This window comes from Folsomia candida, unplaced genomic scaffold (assembly GCF_002217175.1).
Source record: "Folsomia candida strain VU population unplaced genomic scaffold, ASM221717v1 Fcan01_Sc001, whole genome shotgun sequence".
Classification (NCBI taxonomy): domain Eukaryota; kingdom Metazoa; phylum Arthropoda; class Collembola; order Entomobryomorpha; family Isotomidae; genus Folsomia; species Folsomia candida.
In genome coordinates this window covers 16730907-16752107 of record NW_019091193.1, presented here as the reverse complement: position 1 = coordinate 16752107, position 21201 = coordinate 16730907, and the positions used below count along the sequence as shown (strand labels likewise).

The window sequence follows — 21201 nt, the reverse complement described above, 5'->3', positions numbered from 1 at the left end:
GCATAAGAGATAGTGTTAGTGAGGGCTCTAGCGACGAATAACTAACCACCACGATATGAAGATGCAGAAAGAGATGCTCCACCTCACATAACAGATGGAGTAGGAGTTAACTCTGCGAGTTTGCCATTTAGTTTAACATTGAGGGCTTCCGGCGACCTCTCGTATGTGAGGTGGAGAGTCATCCCCCTTACTTGCTTAACAAAGAGCAGAGTGCTTCTTCTAATTCTTTATATTCTATGAACAGTACCCAAAAATTGTGACAGCATTTCTCATATTTTAGTAACGACCACTCAAAGGTGCGATAATTGCTTGGTTTGCTCCCTATCTGTCTGTAAAAAGCAAGCTGTCCTGCAAATTGTATTACTTTGATGGACGTGGTCTAGCTGATCACACGAGAATTATCTTGACGCATGGATGAGGGAATCGAATTTGAAGACATTGGTGTACCACTGGTCACATCACAATCCCTCCTCCACGGCAAACAGAGATAAAAGAAAAAGTAAGTAATCTCGGAATTATTTGTTGGCTAATTAATAAATCAAGATTGGCATTTTGAGAGATTGGCCACCTCGATTGTGTACGGGTCACATAAAGCAGAGAATAATGTTGGTCACTTTACTATATACGTATGCTCATGTTCTGCTTAATAGTATTAAATAGGTCAGTATATAGGAAAACATAGAAAAGAATTACACCTAAAATATTACTTTTGGTTGGATTCCTGTAGAATGCACTTGGGACAAGTTCCGTTAATGGAATTTGATGGAAAAAATTGGCACACGCTTTGGCAATTGCAAGGTATCACTTTCACAGTCTTTTCCTTCCCACATAACAATGCCTTACTACAAATGTTTGCCAAATCAGATACTTTGCCAAGAAGTTCAACCTTATTCCAGGAGATATTTTGAAGCAGCCCAATACAATGTGATGGATACGTTGACAGTAGTTATTGGCAATTCTTAACCGGTCAGTTTTATATGCACACGTAAATTTATGACATGTTTTTGCAACACAACGAACCGAGTCTAATGCTAGTGTTTTGATATGTATATGGAGCTTACTTAGACAAAGTTGATGGAAATTAAGAAAATTGTATATTTGGACTGATATGACCTCTATACATTTGGCATGTCGAACTATGGGGAACGGAACTCATTCGGCGGAATAAATTGGTGGACCAGTTTTCAGTTCTGAAAATATATATTCAGAATCAAATTATCAAAAATGGATAGAAAATATCGTCTATAAACATAAATATATAATATATACTATTTGTATAATGTAGAAGAACGAGTAAAGATTATATTCTTTCTGGATAATCATCATTCAAAATCAGTGCTCCCATGTAGAATAAATCTATTTATAAAATTAGTTATTTTTATAATTTAAAAATTTTCCACTTCTGATTTTTTTAGAAATCATGCTGCGTAACCCAGTCTGTGTCATTCAACTTACATATTACACTCTCTTACGTTATAGATATGATATAGTTACGCACAGGGCAATGCGTTCTAAACTCTTTGTGAACTATGCCAGATATAGTTAGATAAGCACACTAATAGTACACATGTACATATGTGTGTGACTTCATATATGTAGTATACGTAGTAAAGTTAGTCTAATTCTAGAATCAGATCATAGCTTAAAGCCAGGCTTGTAGAGGAGTTAAAGTTCGTGCTCCATTGACTGACTGCATTGAAGTACAAATCACAATCCCGACTTATGTATGTAGGCCGGGTATGTTTAGAGATTAATTTTAACCTTGATAACAACCTGATTTGGATTGATTTGAAGGACAAGCATTTGTTTATTCTAGTGTTTCACGGTTGGGCCATTTTAATGTTTCAAGTCGCCGGATTTCCGCATAATTATTTCTTGACGTAAAATACTTGTAGGCTACACAAGTTAATTACAACACACAGATTTGAACTCCTCTTTCACGTTGGTGCTACGTATTACCATTGGACACAACAACATGACGAGCAATGAGAACTATTTGCCACTGTTCTGTTCCAGGTTTGTACCTATTTCTATTACTTCTCGTCGGTGTCCAAGTAAAATACTGGTAGCCAGACATTATCCTCTGCACTGGTCCAATTCTTCAAACCCAGGATATGTAAATTGAAGCAAATGGAAGAAATAAGCCCGAAATATGGGTACGACGAGGACGAGGACTAAGAGTCAAATAAATTTATATATTTTCATATATAAAAGCTTCCCTCTTCCACTGCTTTGCATTTGTTGGTCTTGTTATATAAAGTTATTCAAAAGATAAGTAATTAAATTAATTGAATTTCAACTAACAAATCCTTTTGCCTAGTCCTATCTTGATTTTGCTGATAAATCCAAACACATTTTCTGTTCAGAATTAAAGTCCCCTGTAATTAGATCCCTCGTGCCTTTTGTTGGAATGACTCTGGTTTGATGCAAATATTACGTGGGAGGTGTAAATACATTTTGGAGAAGGAAGCACAGTACTCCTTTTGCAGATATGGAATCTAGCAAATTAAATGTTCACTCCTTTCACAAAATATTCGTGGAACAGAGAACCATTCATTTAGAGCAATTATCATCGTGTTGATTGTGATTGGCGTCGGACTAGGAATTTAGTTAAGCTGGTACAGCCATCGCCAGCAACGCCACTCGACTCGTTCTTATTCCCAGCCACAAATTCAAATTATACTCATAAGAACCTTATGCTGTAGTGTATACGAATGTCCAACGTTGAATTCTAGTCCTCAGCTATGTTGAATTTTCTCTCCATTTCTGTATAGAGCTAGCCACATAAGAATTTCTTCAAGTGTTTTAGTAATCTTGGAACATTATTATGGGAATTCGAGTCTAGAAAGAAGAATCAAGTTCCCAAGTTCCTAAGTTCTTAGGAATTAAGAATACTAGTGTATAATATAGTAACACCAACCAGCAAGATGCAGCTCGGTACACAAGTCGGGCTACTGGGGGAACTTTAGGATAAGGAATAATATTAAGAAATTATATAGGAGTGACAGGACAGGAGGAGGAGGACAGGCATGTTAAGAGTCGCATAAGACATTTCTTCCAACTTTTCATTTAAAGTTACCGGAAGATTAGCCATATATTTGAATAGCTTCTCTCTTTTATCCGTCTTCTCCATCTTCCTTTATTTCCACTTAACCAGCGACTTACTTTTCTTTCCCACAGTATTTAAAGGCCATGTACATAGTCTCACCATGAGCGGAAGACGGTAAAACTATTACTTTGCAGTAAGTGAGTGTGATGTGATCTTAAGAATACGATCGAGATACCACCTCACTCGACCATTTAGCTATACCCAATTTAATGGCAATAACAATTAGAACAAATATCTGTTTAATGTTGCTCTAACCAAATTTCTGGTACCGCATAAGAATTGTGTCACTAGTTCCATTGTCAGTATTGGCCACGGGTAGATAGAGATAGAAAGCAGGCGAGAGGAACGTATGAAAATTCACAATTTCTACCAGGATAATGCAACATAAATACGTCGCCCTGTCCTTCTGCTTATTGTTCAAAAGTCAGAATTATGAGACAAAATTCTAAATGTTTTCATTCTTTTTGTGATTAGTTGTCGACAAGTTGCACTCTCGAGAAACTGGGACGACTCGCTTTTAGTGGCGACAGAAGTGGACGCGTCAGAAACGTACGAACTTGGACACATTTCCATTGTTCAATGCACTTCTTGTAACAAATGTAAAGATAATTGCTGTCGTAATTCAATTTTACTTTAGTAATGACTTTTTCCAGAAATTTGCCGAGTTGTTAAGTTTTCTAGTCCCATTCATATACATAAACTGGTCCTGAATGATACGAATTCTTTGGCCGTTTTCTTAAACGTAGAGTGTGCATATGGAGCGCAGTAGGAGCAGTATTGGACACAGTGTATCACTGTATTTCAGAGCTCACATTACATAACATTAAGATATATAAAATTAGTTTTATTCCAAACTTTTCTTGTGCCGGAAACAAGCTCGATATAAAACATTAGAAACAAGGAAAGTCAGAGATCTCAGCCGTTCTTCCGAGGAAATGCGTGTATGAGAAGCACTTTAACTAATAACTCTTTGAATTTCAGTCCTGGGTCTGCTGGATGATAAAAGTACTTTCTACACAGCAGAGAGCATATTAGCAAATGAAAATACTAAAACAAAAACAGATGGGTGGCACAAGGTAAATTATTCAAACATATTATTCGCTATTTGCATGCAGCGTTAAAATATCGAAGTGGTTCAAGTTCCTAGAGGACAGCGGTTATGTACAGCTTATACAAGCGTATAGTGTCTCAAGGACTGTCATCAAGTATTTCATGTGCTTTAACAGGCATAGCAAAATAAAGTCCAAAGTTTCATGAAATCAAAAGTGAAAGTCTCCATTAGGACTTAAATTACTATCAACATATGTAATGGCTAAACACAATGATGTAAAAAGCATGTTGTTAATCCAGGTCTCTTTTTGCGCACTATTATTAGATTGAGGAAAGCTGGGAGAGAATGGTGTTGTTCGTTCTCAGTCAGGTCGTTTACAAAGAATATGAAGAGCCGGATGAGACTCTTCTGGAAGTGGAGTTTGCCTTTCCACCTCCAACAGATCTCATTAAAATTCTGTGGGTCAACGAGCAGCCCGTTGGGTTTTACAGCGTCAAAGTGAAAGGTAGGAAATCATCCTCCTGACGTTTGATACCAGAGTTAATTATTATATGAAATTATTTTTCTATTTTGACCAGGCTGAATTAAATATTATGCTTATGTCTGTATGGTCCTGGAAATTCGCCATACTTGTACATAGTTTATACATGCGACATGTTTTGACTTTTGACTGACAGGGACGTTGGATCCCGTTGCAATGGAATGTTACAGAATGACGACCTTGGACACACTGTTCATCAGACGAGACTATCGGGGTCAAGGCTGGGGGTCTTCAGCAGTAAAGGATTTACTTTTGGAGTTTCCACAAGAAAATATTGGATTTAGTTTCCCAATTTCCATTCCTATGAACAGAGGTAGGTAAAAGTGCCATTATGCGAATTTGATTTTTTACTTTGTTCATGGCAAACACACGCTACCCCTTCGACTTCAATGCTTCGTGCTTATATGCATGTTGGAAATCCAAAACAAACAGTTTATATCCATTCCAAAGCAGTGCATATTGTTTGAGGTAGCAGCGTATATACTGTACAAATACGTCCATGTATCTATCTACCAGAGAAAGCATGAAAAGATTGATCCCAGCTGCAATCCGCTACCAATAAATTGTACTTTTTATTTCATAAAAGGTTGATTTGTAGGCCAGAGGGAGAAAGTGGAGCTGGATTTTCGGGATGGGACAAGTACATGTAGTGGACGAGGGAGAATACTCACATCTATATAAGCACATATAGATGTAACAAAAAAGATTGAGTAATCTCGGACTGCACACAAGCTAGTAAGAGTGAGAAAGGCTGGTTTTGATAGGCCACACACTATAATATTGACACGACACATCCCTGATCCTTTGCCTTACGATATTTCATTTCTGCTGCCAAGTCATGTCAGTGATGTCCTTCTCTCACCCGTTCCTTAAAAGTTCTTACGTCGCGGTACCCTATATCGCTCCTTATATGTACAAATGTATCCATGTACATACAAACGTGTGTCTATGTACATTACATGCACGTATAAAACGCAAAGGGTTGCACAAGATATAAATTGAGACGGGCACATTGTCAAATTCCTGCTGAATACAATTCTCCTCCACCACAAATTCCCTTTCTTCTCGTTCGGGTATTTCATCAGATAATGACGAAAATTTCCTTCAAACTTCTCATGATATAAATAGCCGACGCCGCACACGTTTCCACACCGTATACAATAATGTAGACTGTGTGTGTTTGCGTGATTTCAACGCGTCCTGGCTTATTTTCATCACATAGGATAGGAAACTGCTGAGTCATTCATATTTAGCATGAATAATCATCAGGCTTGGGCAAGATACTTTGTTTTAAGATACAAGATACAAGATAAAGATACTTTTGGAAAAATTCCAAGATACTAGATACAAGATACTTTATTCTCTGTTTTTGCCAAGATACTTAGATACTAAGTAAAAGATACTTTTTAGTATTTGTTAAGATACAAGATACAAGATAAGATAAAGTATCTTAAATATTTAACAAGATACAAGATACTTTTGATTTTTTTTAAGATAAAAAAAAGATAAAATTTCATATTTTTTGCCATTTAGGTATTGCCAGTAAGATGAAAGTCTTACTTTTGAGTAGTTAGGCATTGAAAAACACCTTCCACTAGCAAAAATAAAACGCATATTTTCTTAAAAATTACAATTACTACCTCATGAATCATAAGAAAAGCGAACATTAGATGTCGCGGGTAACATATTTTGCAAAAAGTATCTTGTATCTTAAAAAGTATCTTAGATGCTTTCCTCTGGATATAAAATATCAGATACAAGATACAAATACAAGATACTCATTGAGGATTTTCCAGATACAAGATACTTTTAGCTGGGGCGGCTGGAAGATACAAGATACGAGTAGTATCTTGTATCTTGTATCTTAAAGTATCTATTTTGCCCAAGCCTGATAATCATAATACAGCGGCAGCAACCTGTATAAATCTATCAAAGATTGTATGGTCGGTGTCCAGCCTCGGTTTGTGAGCAAGTAGGCCGCATCTATTGAGAATGACAAGTTCCAAGCCGGACTGGATGGATTTAGGCCAGTATAACCATAGTGGTCTATAAAATGCTTTTACGGTCGGTTCATCCGCTTCCTATGTGCATATAAAATATATTCAAGTGCCCACAAGATGCAAAGCCACGACCACAATCCAAATATTCATCTCTAATCAAAAAGTAAACGGGAATGTCAGAGGAAGGCTCGGTTTTCGAACGGATTAAAATTGGACAGATATGTGGCAGTGGCAATAACAAAATGTATGAGTATGCGTGCAATCGAAGCAATTTGGCATGAGTTTGTGCATAAAGGAGAGGAAGCAGTGTGTAATATATTGTAATGGAATGTCTCCATCCTATCCCTGGGGAAAGGAAGCCCAAGTCGGTCGGTCGGTTTGGGTTAGTTTGGTCTTTATGTCTCCATTTAGTTGCGACTTGCTCACGGCCAACGTCTCCTTCCTTCGGTGGAGGGAGCAGTGGGAAGGGAAGTCCAGTGGGAACGATAGGCCCAAGACCTGTGAGACATCCTAGATCATCAACAGGGATAGAAAATCCGCCAAATCTCCTCCCTTTCATTTCCTTCTCTCTCGACTATCGATGACAACAATTCCGCTTTGATCACCAATGCATTCAGTTGTGGAGAGGGAGAGAGAGAGAGAGAGAAAGTGAATGGGATACTGGATCAAAAAGATATGGTGGGACTAAAACGCTAAAGAAAAGGAAACATCAAACACGCAGAAATAAGACGACGGGGAGGAGGAAAGGAAGAATATAGCGGTTGACGGTGGTGATCGTCTTTCTCCGCTTTATCATGTACCGATTAGCTGTAAATAATCTTCTGAAAAGAATGCTCGCACTTTCCTCATCTCCTCCTCCCACTTTGGCCAACTTCATCTCTGGACACGTTTAACTTTTCCTTTCTCTGCCCATTGTTGAAGAGAAAGTAGAAGGAGATGGTGAAAATGTATCAGACGAGGTGCATTGAAAAGTAAGCGGAAGGAAGTCACCCAGAATAAGAGCCTCCTCCATTCATCCCTCGATCTCTTGATGTCTTCTATTCAAATGATTCTTTCGCTTCAATTTTCTCTCTTACTCAATCGTTCAGGGACCATTATTAACCGTAGTATTATGAAATTGAAAGGAGAACGCGGAGCCAGCAGCAGGCCACGCACACATAAACTTTCTCTTACGATGGTCCAATGTATGTAAGTAGAAGGGTTATTATTATAATTTAACTTCAACTCTCAAGGAATAAGTAGTAAAGCTGTTCTCAAAAATATAAATCGACACATTAGAGTCAACAGAAAGTCTGCAGTTTGTGGTTGAAGCGTAATATATATGCTGAGGTAGCAAAAGTACAAATCATATATACTTAAACAGGCACGCGCGTTGTCATTTTAAACAAGCACAATGATATATAATTTCGAATTTGTATTCCTCAACTTTCGCCCTGCCCGACCGTTCTGCTCCATTTCGTTGTTGTTTTTGTTTTTTATTGGTGGCCAATTTCATGCATCAAAAAAGTCCTCCTATATAATATCTATCTACGTATTCACATACACACACACATCCTACTGTACATAGTACTGTTCTGAGCGTATTGCTTCTGACAAGAAGAAAACTGTTTGTATGATTGTTGGTCATTTATAGTGACACTCTTTGCTTTCTGTTTTTTATGTATAAATCGTTTTCGCATTTGTTTGTTGAGGAGAAAGTGAAAGTTTACAACCAAGTCCTGGTTTGTCTTGCTGATTGCAGTCTTGAAGAAATATTTGGAAGTAACTCCATCAGATCGGCCTCGCTTCTGGGAAGTAACCGGCTGCGGCACTGAAGGCAACACTCGTAATTTGTGGTTGATGTCTCGACGACAACCACCCACGTCCAGCAGTAGGATCACTGCATCTTCTTCTAGCACTTTGGAATGACACAATGAAAATCTTTACCCATCACCATGCACAGACCTGGAGCTATGTTCAAATTACGCTATTTACTTGATTTAAAAATTGGTAGGTAGTTGTTCCTTTTATAGAAATTAAGCATCGTGGTTGACGTCAATCATTAAATAAAACCAATCTAAATTACTCCTCTAACAACGGGTCATGCTAAATGAGTGCACCTTAACTCTTTAGTGCTTTCTTTGTCCACAAAAAATCCTCCTATGTATTTATATACGACGCCGCCTGAGAAGTGAACTCTTTTCGGAGCGTTTAAGTTGAAAAACATGACATAATTCTGACCAGCCAAGGACATACAACTGCGAGCAGTGAATCGTGATGAAAAAGTGGACGGAATGAAATATACACAAAGCTGTTTAGTGGCCGAATGGTTGTTCAATCTTCGTGAAAGAAAGAAGAAAAGGCTGTCCCACCACAACAACTATATGTCCGACGACTACACAGCTTCATCGTTTTTAAGAGTTGAGCAAGGCGGAGAGAGAGAGGTACATACGACAAGGAAGCCTCTTCTGTGTAGGAGAAAGAAGATGACCCAATCCGTATAACGAATTACAACCAAGTGGCTGAATGACAATACAAATGCTCAGGAAAACCTCTAAACCCGAAAGAATGAAGAGATTTACTGTGGGACTCTGGCTGAATTATTTATTTTTACAAAGTACTCATGGCAAACTTCTACATGTCAGGTGTACACTATCATCAGATGTATTTATAGAACTTGCTTCAAATGAACATGCAATGTAGAGATATTGGTGTGTGTCGAGGTGAGACGAATCTTTATTGACGATACATACATACATACATACATACATACATACTTTCGTTTTATATACACACATATTTTACACATATTTTTTATACCTTTTACTCGAATAAATTACAAAGCACAATTTTTATTACAAGGCATTTTAAACACATTCTAAACAAGAGAAATTATATATATATACTACAATATTATATTATCATGTACTGGGTGTATTACATAATTATTCATTGCATCTGTTCATCTGTTCTGAGTGCCTAATATATTGTATATAAGTAGTATTTACAAATTCATGTATACTGATATATGAGTAAAATTGCACAAATGGAATAAACTGATTCATTTTAAAGCTTCTTTCAACTCTTGTGCGAGCATCGAACCAATAACAATTTTGTCACAGTTGACGACAATACGGGCAGCCACCGGAATATCTTCATCCTCTACAAGAGCCGTCCCATCTTTCTCTGGCAAGTGGATTGTGACAAGAACGAGAGTTTGACTGCTTAGCGATTGTCCCGCAAACCTATATCCGTGCATAAATGTTTAAGTAAATAACTTGGTCAAAGAAGAAACCAAAATGGAATGTGATGGAAAGAAAAAGCTTTGAGGAGAGAGGGAGAAAAAAAGTAAAGCGCAATCGATACATGAAAAAGGCAGGGTGGTACTTTCACTGGTCCTATAGTTTGAAAAGCAGGCAGTAGTACTACGTACTACCACACACTTTCATTTCACGAAACTTCTTTCTCTTCATCATTTTCTTTATTTTACGACATTCTCAGTCTTGTCTTGGCGAAATGAAACAACTTCTGGCTTAGGTAAGGTAATACGAATACCAGTGAAAGTGTTGCCTGATAAGACGCTTGGTACAAATCACACCAACGTGAGCCACCTAACCACACCCAAATCTGTAGCTTCTCAGTCCAGTCATTATGCTATGTGCAGAAAACATGGGATGCTTAATATGCTTACTAAAGGTTCATGTTCGGTTGTGAGAATACTTGGTTCCGCAGTGTAAATTTACTTTAAATTATAATCCTTCTTTAAAATGAGTCACACCCATCAAGGGCAATTTTAAGCGGATGAACCAAAAATGACCAGCATGAGGCGCACGACTCTTTGCCCTGGACACCATTCTTGAGTGGGAGTGGCTGACGTATATTCTTTCAAATAAAATGTCATACGAATTATACACATTTTCATATTTAGGAACTCGATATTTTTTGCAATTTCAATTCAATCAAAATATTCAAACAGCCATGGAGTCATGTAGTTTATTATTATGTTATTGGTTTTTGCATCAATACATACCTTACCTAGTTCAGAATTTTGGAATTTTCATAAAAGATCACATTAAAAACATCAATGATATGGACGTCACAGGAACATAAAAGCAAGTCAAGCCAAGGTAATGACAAGGTCAACCTATGAACTATACAAGTTCATATTCGTGTCAACCTATAAACTGGGGACTAGCTGTAGATAAATAAATATGCATAATAGGAAGTCACACGTTCATACGAAAGAATAAACTTCATTGCTTGGTTGATTGTAATTGGGCATATGCAAATGGTTACATAATATGTAGCGTAGCGTATGTAGAGCGTGTAGCCGAGATGTAGTAAGACAATAAGTCAGAGCAAATATTTTTCGTTGGTGGTACTTCATAAATACAAGCTCAAGGTTCGTGGTATGCACAAATTCGCTGCGGTAGAGAGTGTGAAAATGGCCCCATTTATAATAAGCGTGGAACAGATTAACTTATGAGGCAAGACGATAAAAACAAAAGGGAGTATTTTGTATGCAAATTATAAACATTACCTCACAAGATGATCCTCGACGGATGGTACTTGGAGAACGTTGACTGTCTCGTATACCCGATGGACCAGTAGTGAATGACGAGGAGTTGTCGTCGTTGTCGAGACCAAAGTCTTGTTGACAAATGCTTTTCCCTCGTGCTCATTCATCCCACGCAATTTGGCTGCAAAATCAAGATGGCAAACTTTAGAATATAACATAACATAACAGCAAACAAAACAGCCTCCTCCTCACACTATTAAAATAATAATACAACTCATATCCTATACATCCGTCCGACTTTCTAGCAGGGAGAAGCCTCACCATTATAGTCCGGATTTTGAATGCGAGAGATGAAAGATAGGAGCATCAGAAAACAAAGCTCGCATAATCCAGTGATACCTACGACGAGGACGACGAGGACGACGACGTCCGTCATTCCTCCTCAAGTAATCATAATCAACGTAATACATTCCGCACTCGGAGTAAACTACTCTGTACGAGGGACGATCTAAACTTGTCAGACCGGCGGCGGCACTACTGAACTTGGGAGAAAGCAGTCAATCTGTTCTCATCTCCATTTCCCCGCAAGCTTTCACTTCCAACAACTCCAATTTCCCAACCGACCCACCTAAAGCCAGCCCAAATGACAAGACAGATGTCATCCTCTCTCACTTTAAACCTCTCCTACGTGGCATTGTGGCATGTCATCTTTTATGTAAATCCTGGTCATATGCCGTTTTTTTAGAATGCAGAGTAGATCATCATTTTGTACATATATACAACTTTCTCTGTGGAATATGGTAGCTACAAAAAATAACTATTTGAAACTTGAACTTTTTCAAGTTAAAAAATAGTCACTCGTCTAAAACAACTAAATCCAACTATGTAAGAGAGTGATGACCCGTGCCACTCACAAATCTAAAAACTAAGCAATTGTATAACTCATCACCATCAACCACTGCAATGGAAGTAAGTATAACAGTAAAATGTACAAGCGTAATTGTGCATATGCAATACGAATGCTTGAAGATCCAGATTACCAAAATTAAACAAACGAAAAATTAAACCGAAAAAATTAACATAGAAAAGTCAGTACGGCAATAATTAAAATGAAATCACATTTTATAAATCATGTTTTAAACTACTCCTTAGTTAATAGCAAATGTGCGTTTTAAATTAATTTCTCATGTCACTCGGATCTCTCCATGAATACAAAATTCCTTCTACGAACGACATGAATTTTAGGTGCTTGTACTCTCTCTTGGTTGCCCTTAGAAGATTTTTATGCTCACTTTACAACACAAGTTTTACCGTATTAACCAAAAATTAGGAATAGCATTACAGCAAATGGTCTTCTGCTCGGTTATGGTTGCATTGTGAAGTGGAGACTAACCAATCTAAATTCTCGGAGGAGAACGGATATGTTCACCAAGAAATATTTCACGACTTTCTTACAGCCAATTACGTTAAAGAAGCAAATTTGCAACCAGTAAAGGAAACCACTCGGAAAGTCATCCAGTTGCTGCTCCCCTTATACATACATAAATTCATTCAATCTTTGTGCATTTCCTTGCACATAAAAACAACTCTCTCGTTCGTTCACACTAGTGAACAAGCTACAAAATTTTTATTCCCTTTACCCTTTAACAGAGAGGGGCCGAGAGAAGAAGAGTTCTCACCTTGTTCAGCCATAAACAGAGATTCCGACATTGTAACGGGGCGAATTAATTCTCCTATCTTAGGATTGAATGTCACAGTTTGCTTTCTTGCCCCAGTTTCAGTCTCCCAGTGCATGTCCATTTTTGCTCCTTGCGTAGTATCGTTAAAATTGATTCCCAAAATTGCAGTTGCACCCATCTCTGCATCAAGCATGTCCAAAGGTTGGAATTCGTTAATACTCATTCCATTGGGCAACATCTGAAAGATTTAAAATTAAATTATGACGTGTAAAATGTGATTACCATGTCTGTCGGTTACAACTCATGTATTTAAATATGTACTGTATTTGTACGTGCTAATGACAAAATTAAATTGTAATATACGGCAGACCTACTTATTACGAACGTAATATGCGTGTATGTTAGAGATCTCCTATGCAAATTTATGTATGTAACCTGACAAGAAATTCGGATGATAATAAGGTATAAGAGATATATGATTATGATTATTATTATTATACATCATTTTGAAGTAAAATCTACTATCTAGGAGCCCACGTTTATCAAACTGTCAGCCAACTTCCAGTTGTGTGCGTCTATGAGTCTAGATTTTTCATAACTTTCACAACCTTCTCAACACTGGCGTCGTTTGGAAACAAACTTCAACAAGTCCCAGAAGCAGATCCCATAAGTGATACACCTTTCTCTTTCGTTTCAACAGACTTACATTTTGTGAATAAAATATAACTCCGTTTTGTGATTATTACTGTTACGGTTATGACTATGAACTATATACGAACGAACTGTGATTGGTGAACTCATCACACCATTCCTTGAAGGCTATATCATATCACATCGTAGTTAGATAATTTTGATAAAGTGCTCTCAAAAGAGGTGGGCTAAAGCAGAAAAATTGTCCTCGAGTGAACTCCTCATGGACGTAAACAAGGGTTAACGTCTGAGAGTATTATTCTACGTCCTCTCTGTCCGTCGTAAAAATGCGGCATGTTCCGCGTCATTCCCTTTAATACTGGCAGCAAAAGTCATACATAGCAAATATTGTTAGCATATGTATGTACGACTGCCTTGAGAAGTACCACTATTTACTAACCCTGGCTTAATGTAAATTATGTCGGATTTTCTGAACGTAAAATTTATATTTCGCTTCATTAAAGAAAGATACATAAAATTGCAAAATAATGAATTTGTTTTTAGGATGTGTATAAAATACTTGCAACTTAACATATTCGTCCAGTAAGTACCTAACAATTAACTTGAAATGTGTAAGAAATAAAATAAACATCTGTATCGTGGTTTTGTATTGTCATTACCTTCGACGACACAAAAAGCTCGGGTAATTTATCATGCTTATTTCAATTTCTTACCCTACTTATAACTATGAAATCATGCAACTATCGAACTATCGCATTATCCTAGCATGAATGCATATTCGAGTAATAATATATAGCAAAAATCCACCTTACCGTTTGACCAATACGAACGTTTTTAAGAGGCACCTTTCCAGTATTTTCAATAATTATTTCAATAGATGTCATCAATGGCGAGAATAAGTGAGGTGATCGAGTATATCGATATGAAACTTGCACCCCTCCCGAGGATATTTTGTTTATCAATTCCGTCTTTTTCGTTGGTATAAACATGGCACTAGCAGTCTAGAAGGAATTAAAAAATTATTATACAATCAGTAAATGACAATCAAGCAATAAACTAGTTATTAAATGCAAATGAAAGATTGCAAATATCACCTGAATTTGACCAAATGTACTTGTTCCACTACCACCGAATTGAGGTGATGGGGAAAGAGTCAAGTTCATAATTTCTCCAGATAAAGACCCCATCAAACCAGGAGGTGTTAATTCATCAACTGTTGCCTTTGAGTCGCGACTCATGTCTAATAGCAAGTCAACATTTGATGCATCTTTGTGTTTAGTAGCTTTATTATTCTTATTCTTCGATTTCTTTTTATATGAACGTTCCGAGTCAGAAGAACTGGAGCCCTTGGTTGCATCTGAAGACGAAGAACTTGAATTGGTTTCCTCTTCCTCGGTATCTGACTTATTGGGCTTTTTCTTATACCTTACTACTTTCCTGTCTGTCGCTTGTTGAGACTTTGACTTGCCACTACTAACAGTTGGAGCATTCTTTTTTAATTTTCCCGAAGGAAGCACTTCATTGGTATTTTCGTCATCCGAATTTCCTGTCTGTTCAGATTTATCAGTCTTGTTGGATTCAGCAGAGTCTGATTCAGAATCTTCTGTTCCACTTTCTGAATCGCCGCTGCTATTATTGGTAGAGCCGCCGCTGCTGCTCGAAGATTCAGATCCGGTTCCTTCAGATTTTTGTGACTCTTCACTTTCTGAATAAAAAGACAGCTTTTTACTCTGTTTTTTCTTGCTCTTTTTGCCATGTGTGGAATCGAAGCCAAAATCTATAGGTTCATGTGCATTCACTGTTGAAGGAGGCGGTTCGACATAGCGAACGGATGGATCTGGAGCTACTTCAGGGTAGGGGGGTAAGTCTTGGTAGCCGGTAGCTCGAGTGTTCAGGAAGTGAGACAATGAGCCTACTTGAAAGTCTCGGTCTGATCGGAAATCAATGACGAACATTTTCAATCAAAACTATTGAACATTACATAGTATAGGTAGCACCCCAGCATTTGGGTATCATCATAAATATGCTTAAATCACCAATCACTATGAGCATATGTAACTGAAATATTTACCTTTGAATTTCGATTGTAAAATCGGAGCAGGCTTAGAGGATAAAAGAATTTTTCTAGCATATTTGCTGAGTTTTGAAGTTTCAGGGTTTTCAGGGAATAGCAAGTGACGAATAAATCTTGCCCGATCTCTAATGTCGTAGCTTTGGTCATATTTGGCTAGATTCAATATGTATTGGCAAAGTAAAGTTGTCTGGCCAGGGTTGGTTACTTGAAGTTTGGCAGCAAGGTTTATTATTTGTAATTTAACAATGTCCTCCTGAAAAAGTTCATAATGAATGTTGAATGAAAATTACTCAGTTATGCCAAGTATGTAGAGTTTATGTATTATATTTAAAGTTGCATCATTACTACCTCGTCTGAAAATGTTTTTGCCATTTTGCGAAGTACGTCCGGTGGCAGATGAGGAAGTCGCTCACAATATTCACCAAGTAGCCACAAAATAGCTGCACGGGCAGGAGGAACAGTCACCCTGTCCACCATTTTAGCTAGTTGTACAATTACAGGCTTACTTCCACTCCGTTGAGTTTGCAAAAGGGTTTTAGCTACAACCACTGCTCCACCCACAACCGCAGCTGCAAGGAAATAAAAACGTAAATATGTACATATCCAACCAATATGACATAAAAAATTCTTAATCAATATGGCTGCGAGTCACGTCCAGCACGTCGTCAGAGAAAACTCTTTAGCGTTATATTACAGAAGAGCGAACCCCTTCATAGGTACATGTAGAGTCGCATTAATCAAATTCTCATGACAAAGGAGAAGAAATTTCCGGTTTAAAGTTTTTTTGTAAAAAAATGTATTTCATCAGCAACTTGATTATTGACAACCTTCCAATCACTCATATAATAATCCATCCATCTACGAACCAATCAAAATCAAGTGTTCAGTCTTGAGATGGTGAAACTAAAAAACCTTGTTTCTTTAGTGGCAAAGGCACAAACATTTGCTAGAAAGAGAGAGAAAGAGAGAGAAAGAGAGAGAGAGAGGGAGAAAGTATAGGACGTCATGCTTCTAGCTATTGAAAACTACAAAGTTCATTTTCTGGTTGAAAGACGCTTTAGTGGCACGTTCCGAGTCATAATTCTACCAGAGGTGAACAACAAAAGAAAGGAAATGTCACAAAATAAAACTTACGGTCGCGATGTGAGAGGAGGGACACAAGCCCATTGAGACACGACTCTGCGACTTGCTTAATATTGGAGGCGCATCGACCAATTGAGGTGATCGTAGCAGCCACAAACAATTTGTCCTGACTTGAAATGTAGGTCTGGAACTCACGCAGTGGAATGTTAGTCTCGTTGGCAATATTCGTGAGGATCTCTAGTTTGAGTAACTTTATCTGGGTTGGGTCGCTGCTTCGAACGAAAAAGCTTTTCATGTACGGTTCGAACAAGGACTGTGAACGTGTCCATCCAACGACAACCATTCCACACAGACGGGTTCGTCGTATCACACAAATAATAATCCAACGTCCAAATCCAATGGGTCCAAACACGCCGAAGAAGGTACCAAAATGTTTGTAAAGAAAAAAAATATATATGTAAGTATCATATTTTTCTGTGTGGTACAAAAGAATAAGCTCATCGATTCGAGCAGCGATTACAAATCTTGTTTTAGCTTTCTCGCAACATTTATCATGTATTTTTATATCACCAAAAATTGTATATCACTCAAGTTAATAAAATACAAATCACATTAACAGTGCAGAGTCAGCGTTGTACAAATTATAAAATTGTGATTTGCATAACGAAAAAATCTGAGCTGAGGGTGTAGTGCTTTGTAAAATGTAATACAACTGTACCTGGCGACTTGTGGACATTGCTGCAATGGAAGACAATACCACAGCTTGGACTTCTGTGTGTGAACGGAGGAGTCGAATGAGGGCTTTCACCACAATATTTACTTCGGGCCTTGGTGCTACGTGGTAATAAAGTTGAACAACTGCCATCACCACCTTCCAAAATCACAAACAATTCGATTATTTCCAGAGGGGAATTATAGATATATCCCGACCATGAACGGATATGAGGGAAGTCGTAAATCGTATAAATGTGCGTTGTTTAGCAAAGAAATTCCTAGTCTTGTAAAAGAATAAAAGAAAGTGAGCTGGGAGACAAGGATGTGCAAGGCAAAATTCTTACCGCAGAATTTCTACTCTGAAGTAATGGTCGTGCATTCTGAAAACATCAAACATATTTAGCATTGTAGTTTCATTATCATTTTATTAGAATTTTATAATTTTAGTTGTCCCATTTTAGGTTAAAAAGTTAATTAGCGCAAACCAGATTATCGGGTTTAACAAAAATAAATTCACTGCAAAAACAAAGCGATAAAAAATTGACAACGTGGTGGGTTTCAAAACCCAAATAACCCAGCCAAAGTACTTGAACAGCACACGTGCTGCAGAGTTGGGACGCTATCTCATCATCACAACAGCTTTGTAGTGATGCTGATTTGACATACCTTCAGCAAAAGTCGATGATCGGGATCCATCTCAGCTTTATGTTTTGATGGCTCTTCTTCTTTCCCCTTCTTCTTTCCAGCGAGCTTTTTCTTTTTTTGGCCATCTTCATTATCGTCCTCGCTACTGCCTTTTTCGTCCTTCTCCTCCCCATCGTCACCATTTTCGTGTTCCTCGTCATCATAAAAAGGCCGCTCCTCGCCATCAATTGTCAAATCCTGAGTGTGAGTAATGGGCCATCACGATTACATTACTCAAATGTTAACAACACACGTACTAGACTACTTATTCCACATCTATTTTGTCAGACTCATAAACTAAGCCCCATTAAAGGACATAATGCTGTAAAAAGTTGATCCAATTTCTCCCCACCTTCACCTCTCCTTTCTCCACTTAGCCAGTGTACAATGAGTGAGCCGAACCATAACCTCTTCCGCTGTTCAATAAGTTCATGCATGTCACTTTCTCAGAATACATCCATACGGGTGGCCATATAATCTCCTCCGTTCGTTATTACACAATTCACAAAGTGCTTGAAGAGCATATAAAAAGTTCACTTCCCATCCACATATTTTTCCTTGGATCAACTTTTTTCCAAGCGTCCGCAATTCCAAGTGTGTGATCATGGCCCAATGATTGGTTGACAGCAGTTTGACCATTGTTTGTTTTTATGTTTTTTGCGTAACACAAATAAACTCAAGATTTTCTATAACCTCGTTAAATATAATCCATACATAAATATAATCCAAGCACAGCTTCTGACAATGGCAACGCCAAGGACAGAAAGAAGTGTAAAGGTGTGACTGCTGTTTCGGTTTGACGACTATTAATTACTACCTTACAGAAATAAGACCAACATATACTTACCCCAAGGTCAGGGTTAACAAATTGAGTACGAGCATATCGTGTAAGCATGTTCAGAATCATAACTTGACCCCATTCATCAACTAAAAAGAAAGAAAATAGGTTCTCGTGTTTTTTTGTTCAATATGTATTCCAGTTAAGCAAAAGTAACAAAGCTTACCATCCATTAATAGAGCACACAACTTTTTGTAATTTTTGTGGATCAGATCAATTCGTTCTGGACAAACCTAAGATAAAAATTGAGCAAAGAAGTAAACAAATTCTGTAATAAAATAAATAGAGCAAATGAAGGTTTGTGTCTTCTTCTTTTGCTCACTTCATCAAACGCCATCACAGCAGAACCAACGACAAGTGTTGTTCGGTCGGACAAAAGTTTATCCAACACCATAACAAGCTCTTCTTTTTGATCCGGGTCCAAACTTTAGCGAATCAATAATAATAGTAACACTAGCAATAACAATTAATTGAATGCTATTACGATTTATATACAACCTTACCTGTATAGCTTGGGAATTGCATGAGCAGCAGTTTTTCGTACATAAGGACTCATATCAGCCGATGCATCCCGTATTGCAAGCATAACAATGGGAACAATCATTGGAACACGAATGCTAGACAGCACTCGCAACGCACTCGCTCTAATTAATTGATTTGGATCCTGCAAGTAAAAATAGCATCGCTTTACAGTAAGCCAACAAAATACATCAAAAGAATTATTAGCACTAATGTGACACCTTTAACGCTCGTTGAAAAGTTGAAATTGACAAAAGTGCTATAAAATATAATTTATTTGTTACATGTAAACCATATTAAATAATATATAATTCGTTCACTCGCACTCCTTACCACAATCCTGTTGCTCTTCTGCATATCTCACTAAATACACGTATACAAGCTTTTTAACTTCTGCATTTTTTGAGACGACATTTTTAACAACGGCTGGAAATAATTCGGAAGCATCTCGACCCTTTGCAACCATCTGAAATGTACACCAAACCAGAATTTTAAAAATAAATTTGTAATGCGAAGCAAAGAAATCATTTTTCAAATCTCCAATAATAAATTTCAAATAAAGTCACTTACCCCTATGATTCTTTTCATGGCCTCCAGTTTCAAATTGTCTCTGTTGCTGTCAAGCATTTGTTTCAAGTCGTCATGTCTGAAATATGCAACGCATAATGAGTCGTTATTAAAAGGAAGCCCTGATTCTTTCTCAATGCGCTGAAGATCCATCACACTATTCAGTGGAACGTCCAAGTAGTCTGACTCTGAAAATTCAAAACTTGATCTCCCCTTTGCCATTTTCTAACAGCGCAATGAATATTAACAATTTGTGAAAAGCTTGGAACTATTCAAACCTCTTGCCCTCTCTTGCAACAACTAAGTAAAATTTAAGTTGTACTTAGTAAGTATTTAAGCCTTTGCTTAATCGTATGGCGAGCAGATTAACAGATTAAATGCAGATTACTGTTTGACAGACAATTGTCGGCTGTTACAACAGTCATTCCTTAGTCATAAGTGCATGAGCAATACTAATTTGCATCCAATATTACATTACACATTACGAATATTGATTTCATGAGAAATGCTTACATGGATCTAGTTCTCCAAACTATAGTCAAAAACATTCCTTTTTTCCTGAACAATACTTCTTATATCTTAAATTATTTCTTAAAATGTATATATACTCCGTTGAATTAATTGGAATTTATAATCTTGCTCTATGAATTGCAAATCTAATTTGATGACCCTAACTACTCCCCTTTTAAAATATACAAGTGGGTCAAAACACTGACTGTTTTTATGAAAAAGAAGACGATAATTAAAGCAGTCAAACAATTACGAATCCAATTTTTTTAATCCGTCACCTTTTGTAATCCGAGCTGAAAAATGATCCTGCAGCCGCATCTCCGGAATAATCCAGTCCATCGTTAACTGATCGGGTTTCCATTATTGAGATTTTGGCTTGCAATTGTTGCAAAACAGAATTAGCACCTTGTCCTATTTATTTTCACAAGAAAAAAAACGACAACTTTATAAATGACAGAGTTTATAATCACATTTAAACTTTCACCCATAGTTTTCACAGGAAACAAACTACTAACCTGATTATGGGTGTTAAATTGTTAACCATTTCCAGTATTGAATATGTAGATTATAGTTCTTCTTGAATCAAAATAGGAAAAATTGGAAAGTGATTGTTTTCGTGTGTTGACATGTGGTTGTATTTGGCGAGAATCAACAGGAGGATGTGTCAAAGTTTGAGCGTGGCG

General features: G+C 37.4%; 2 protein-coding genes across 7 annotated transcripts; one reads left to right on the top strand and one right to left on the bottom strand.

Annotated features, from left to right (window-relative positions):
• Positions 1 to 225: 225 nt before the first annotated feature.
• LOC110846704 (protein FAM169B) lies at positions 226 to 9751 on the top strand. Of its 6 annotated transcripts, none has more exons than XR_004833610.1 (9): positions 226 to 499; positions 728 to 798; positions 865 to 2016; positions 3584 to 3708; positions 4091 to 4185; positions 4485 to 4665; positions 4838 to 5014; positions 8443 to 8690; positions 8814 to 9751. XR_004833610.1 is itself a non-coding variant. In XM_035846198.1 (9 exons), the coding sequence occupies exons 4-9, from the start codon at positions 1976 to 1978 to the stop codon at positions 8607 to 8609; spliced, it is 786 nt and encodes a 261-aa protein (XP_035702091.1). In that variant the 5' UTR covers positions 227 to 499; positions 728 to 798; positions 865 to 966; positions 1817 to 1975; the 3' UTR covers positions 8610 to 9710. The 6 variants fall into 6 exon arrangements, 5 of the variants coding, with proteins under 5 accessions (XP_035702091.1, XP_035702090.1, XP_035702089.1 ...); XM_035846198.1 differs by having other exon boundaries at positions 227 to 499; positions 865 to 966; positions 1817 to 2016; positions 8443 to 9710; XM_035846197.1 differs by having other exon boundaries at positions 227 to 499; positions 865 to 966; positions 1066 to 2016; positions 8443 to 9710.
• Positions 9399 to 21189, bottom strand: LOC110846696 (AP-3 complex subunit beta-2). Its single transcript, XM_022093524.2, has 20 exons — positions 21034 to 21189; positions 20797 to 20929; positions 20012 to 20087; positions 19775 to 19907; positions 19663 to 19700; positions 19426 to 19586; positions 19245 to 19347; positions 19089 to 19155; positions 18932 to 19011; positions 18067 to 18282; positions 17745 to 17780; positions 17405 to 17557; positions 16738 to 16999; positions 15952 to 16172; positions 15601 to 15856; positions 14624 to 15459; positions 14342 to 14530; positions 12879 to 13116; positions 11221 to 11380; positions 9399 to 9925 (listed from the first exon to the last, which is right to left on the bottom strand). The coding sequence occupies exons 2-20, from the start codon at positions 20877 to 20879 to the stop codon at positions 9742 to 9744; spliced, it is 3492 nt and encodes a 1163-aa protein (XP_021949216.1). The 5' UTR covers positions 20880 to 20929; positions 21034 to 21189; the 3' UTR covers positions 9399 to 9741.
• Between the last annotated feature and the right edge of the window lie 12 nt (positions 21190 to 21201).

What these genes read in the sequence shown, in the direction of transcription:
- LOC110846704 (XM_035846198.1), top strand. Translation starts at nt 1,976, where the DNA reads ATGACGAGCAATGAGAACTATTTGCCACTGTTCTGTTCCAG. An exon ending in ATGCACTTCTTGTAACAAAT is followed by an intron (nt 3,709 to 4,090) that starts GTAAAGATAATT and finishes TTTGAATTTCAG; the next exon opens with TCCTGGGTCTGCTGGATGAT. An exon ending in TTACAGCGTCAAAGTGAAAG is followed by an intron (nt 4,666 to 4,837) that starts GTAGGAAATCAT and finishes TTTGACTGACAG; the next exon opens with GGACGTTGGATCCCGTTGCA.
- LOC110846696 (XM_022093524.2), bottom strand. Translation starts at nt 20,879, where the DNA reads ATGGAAACCCGATCAGTTAACGATGGACTGGATTATTCCGGAGATGCG. An exon ending in TTGTTAACCCTGACCTTGGG is followed by an intron (nt 18,283 to 18,931) that starts GTAAGTATATGT and finishes ACTCACACTCAG; the next exon opens with GATTTGACAATTGATGGCGA. An exon ending in TCTGTTTATGGCTGAACAAG is followed by an intron (nt 11,381 to 12,878) that starts GTGAGAACTCTT and finishes TTGATTTTGCAG; the next exon opens with CCAAATTGCGTGGGATGAAT.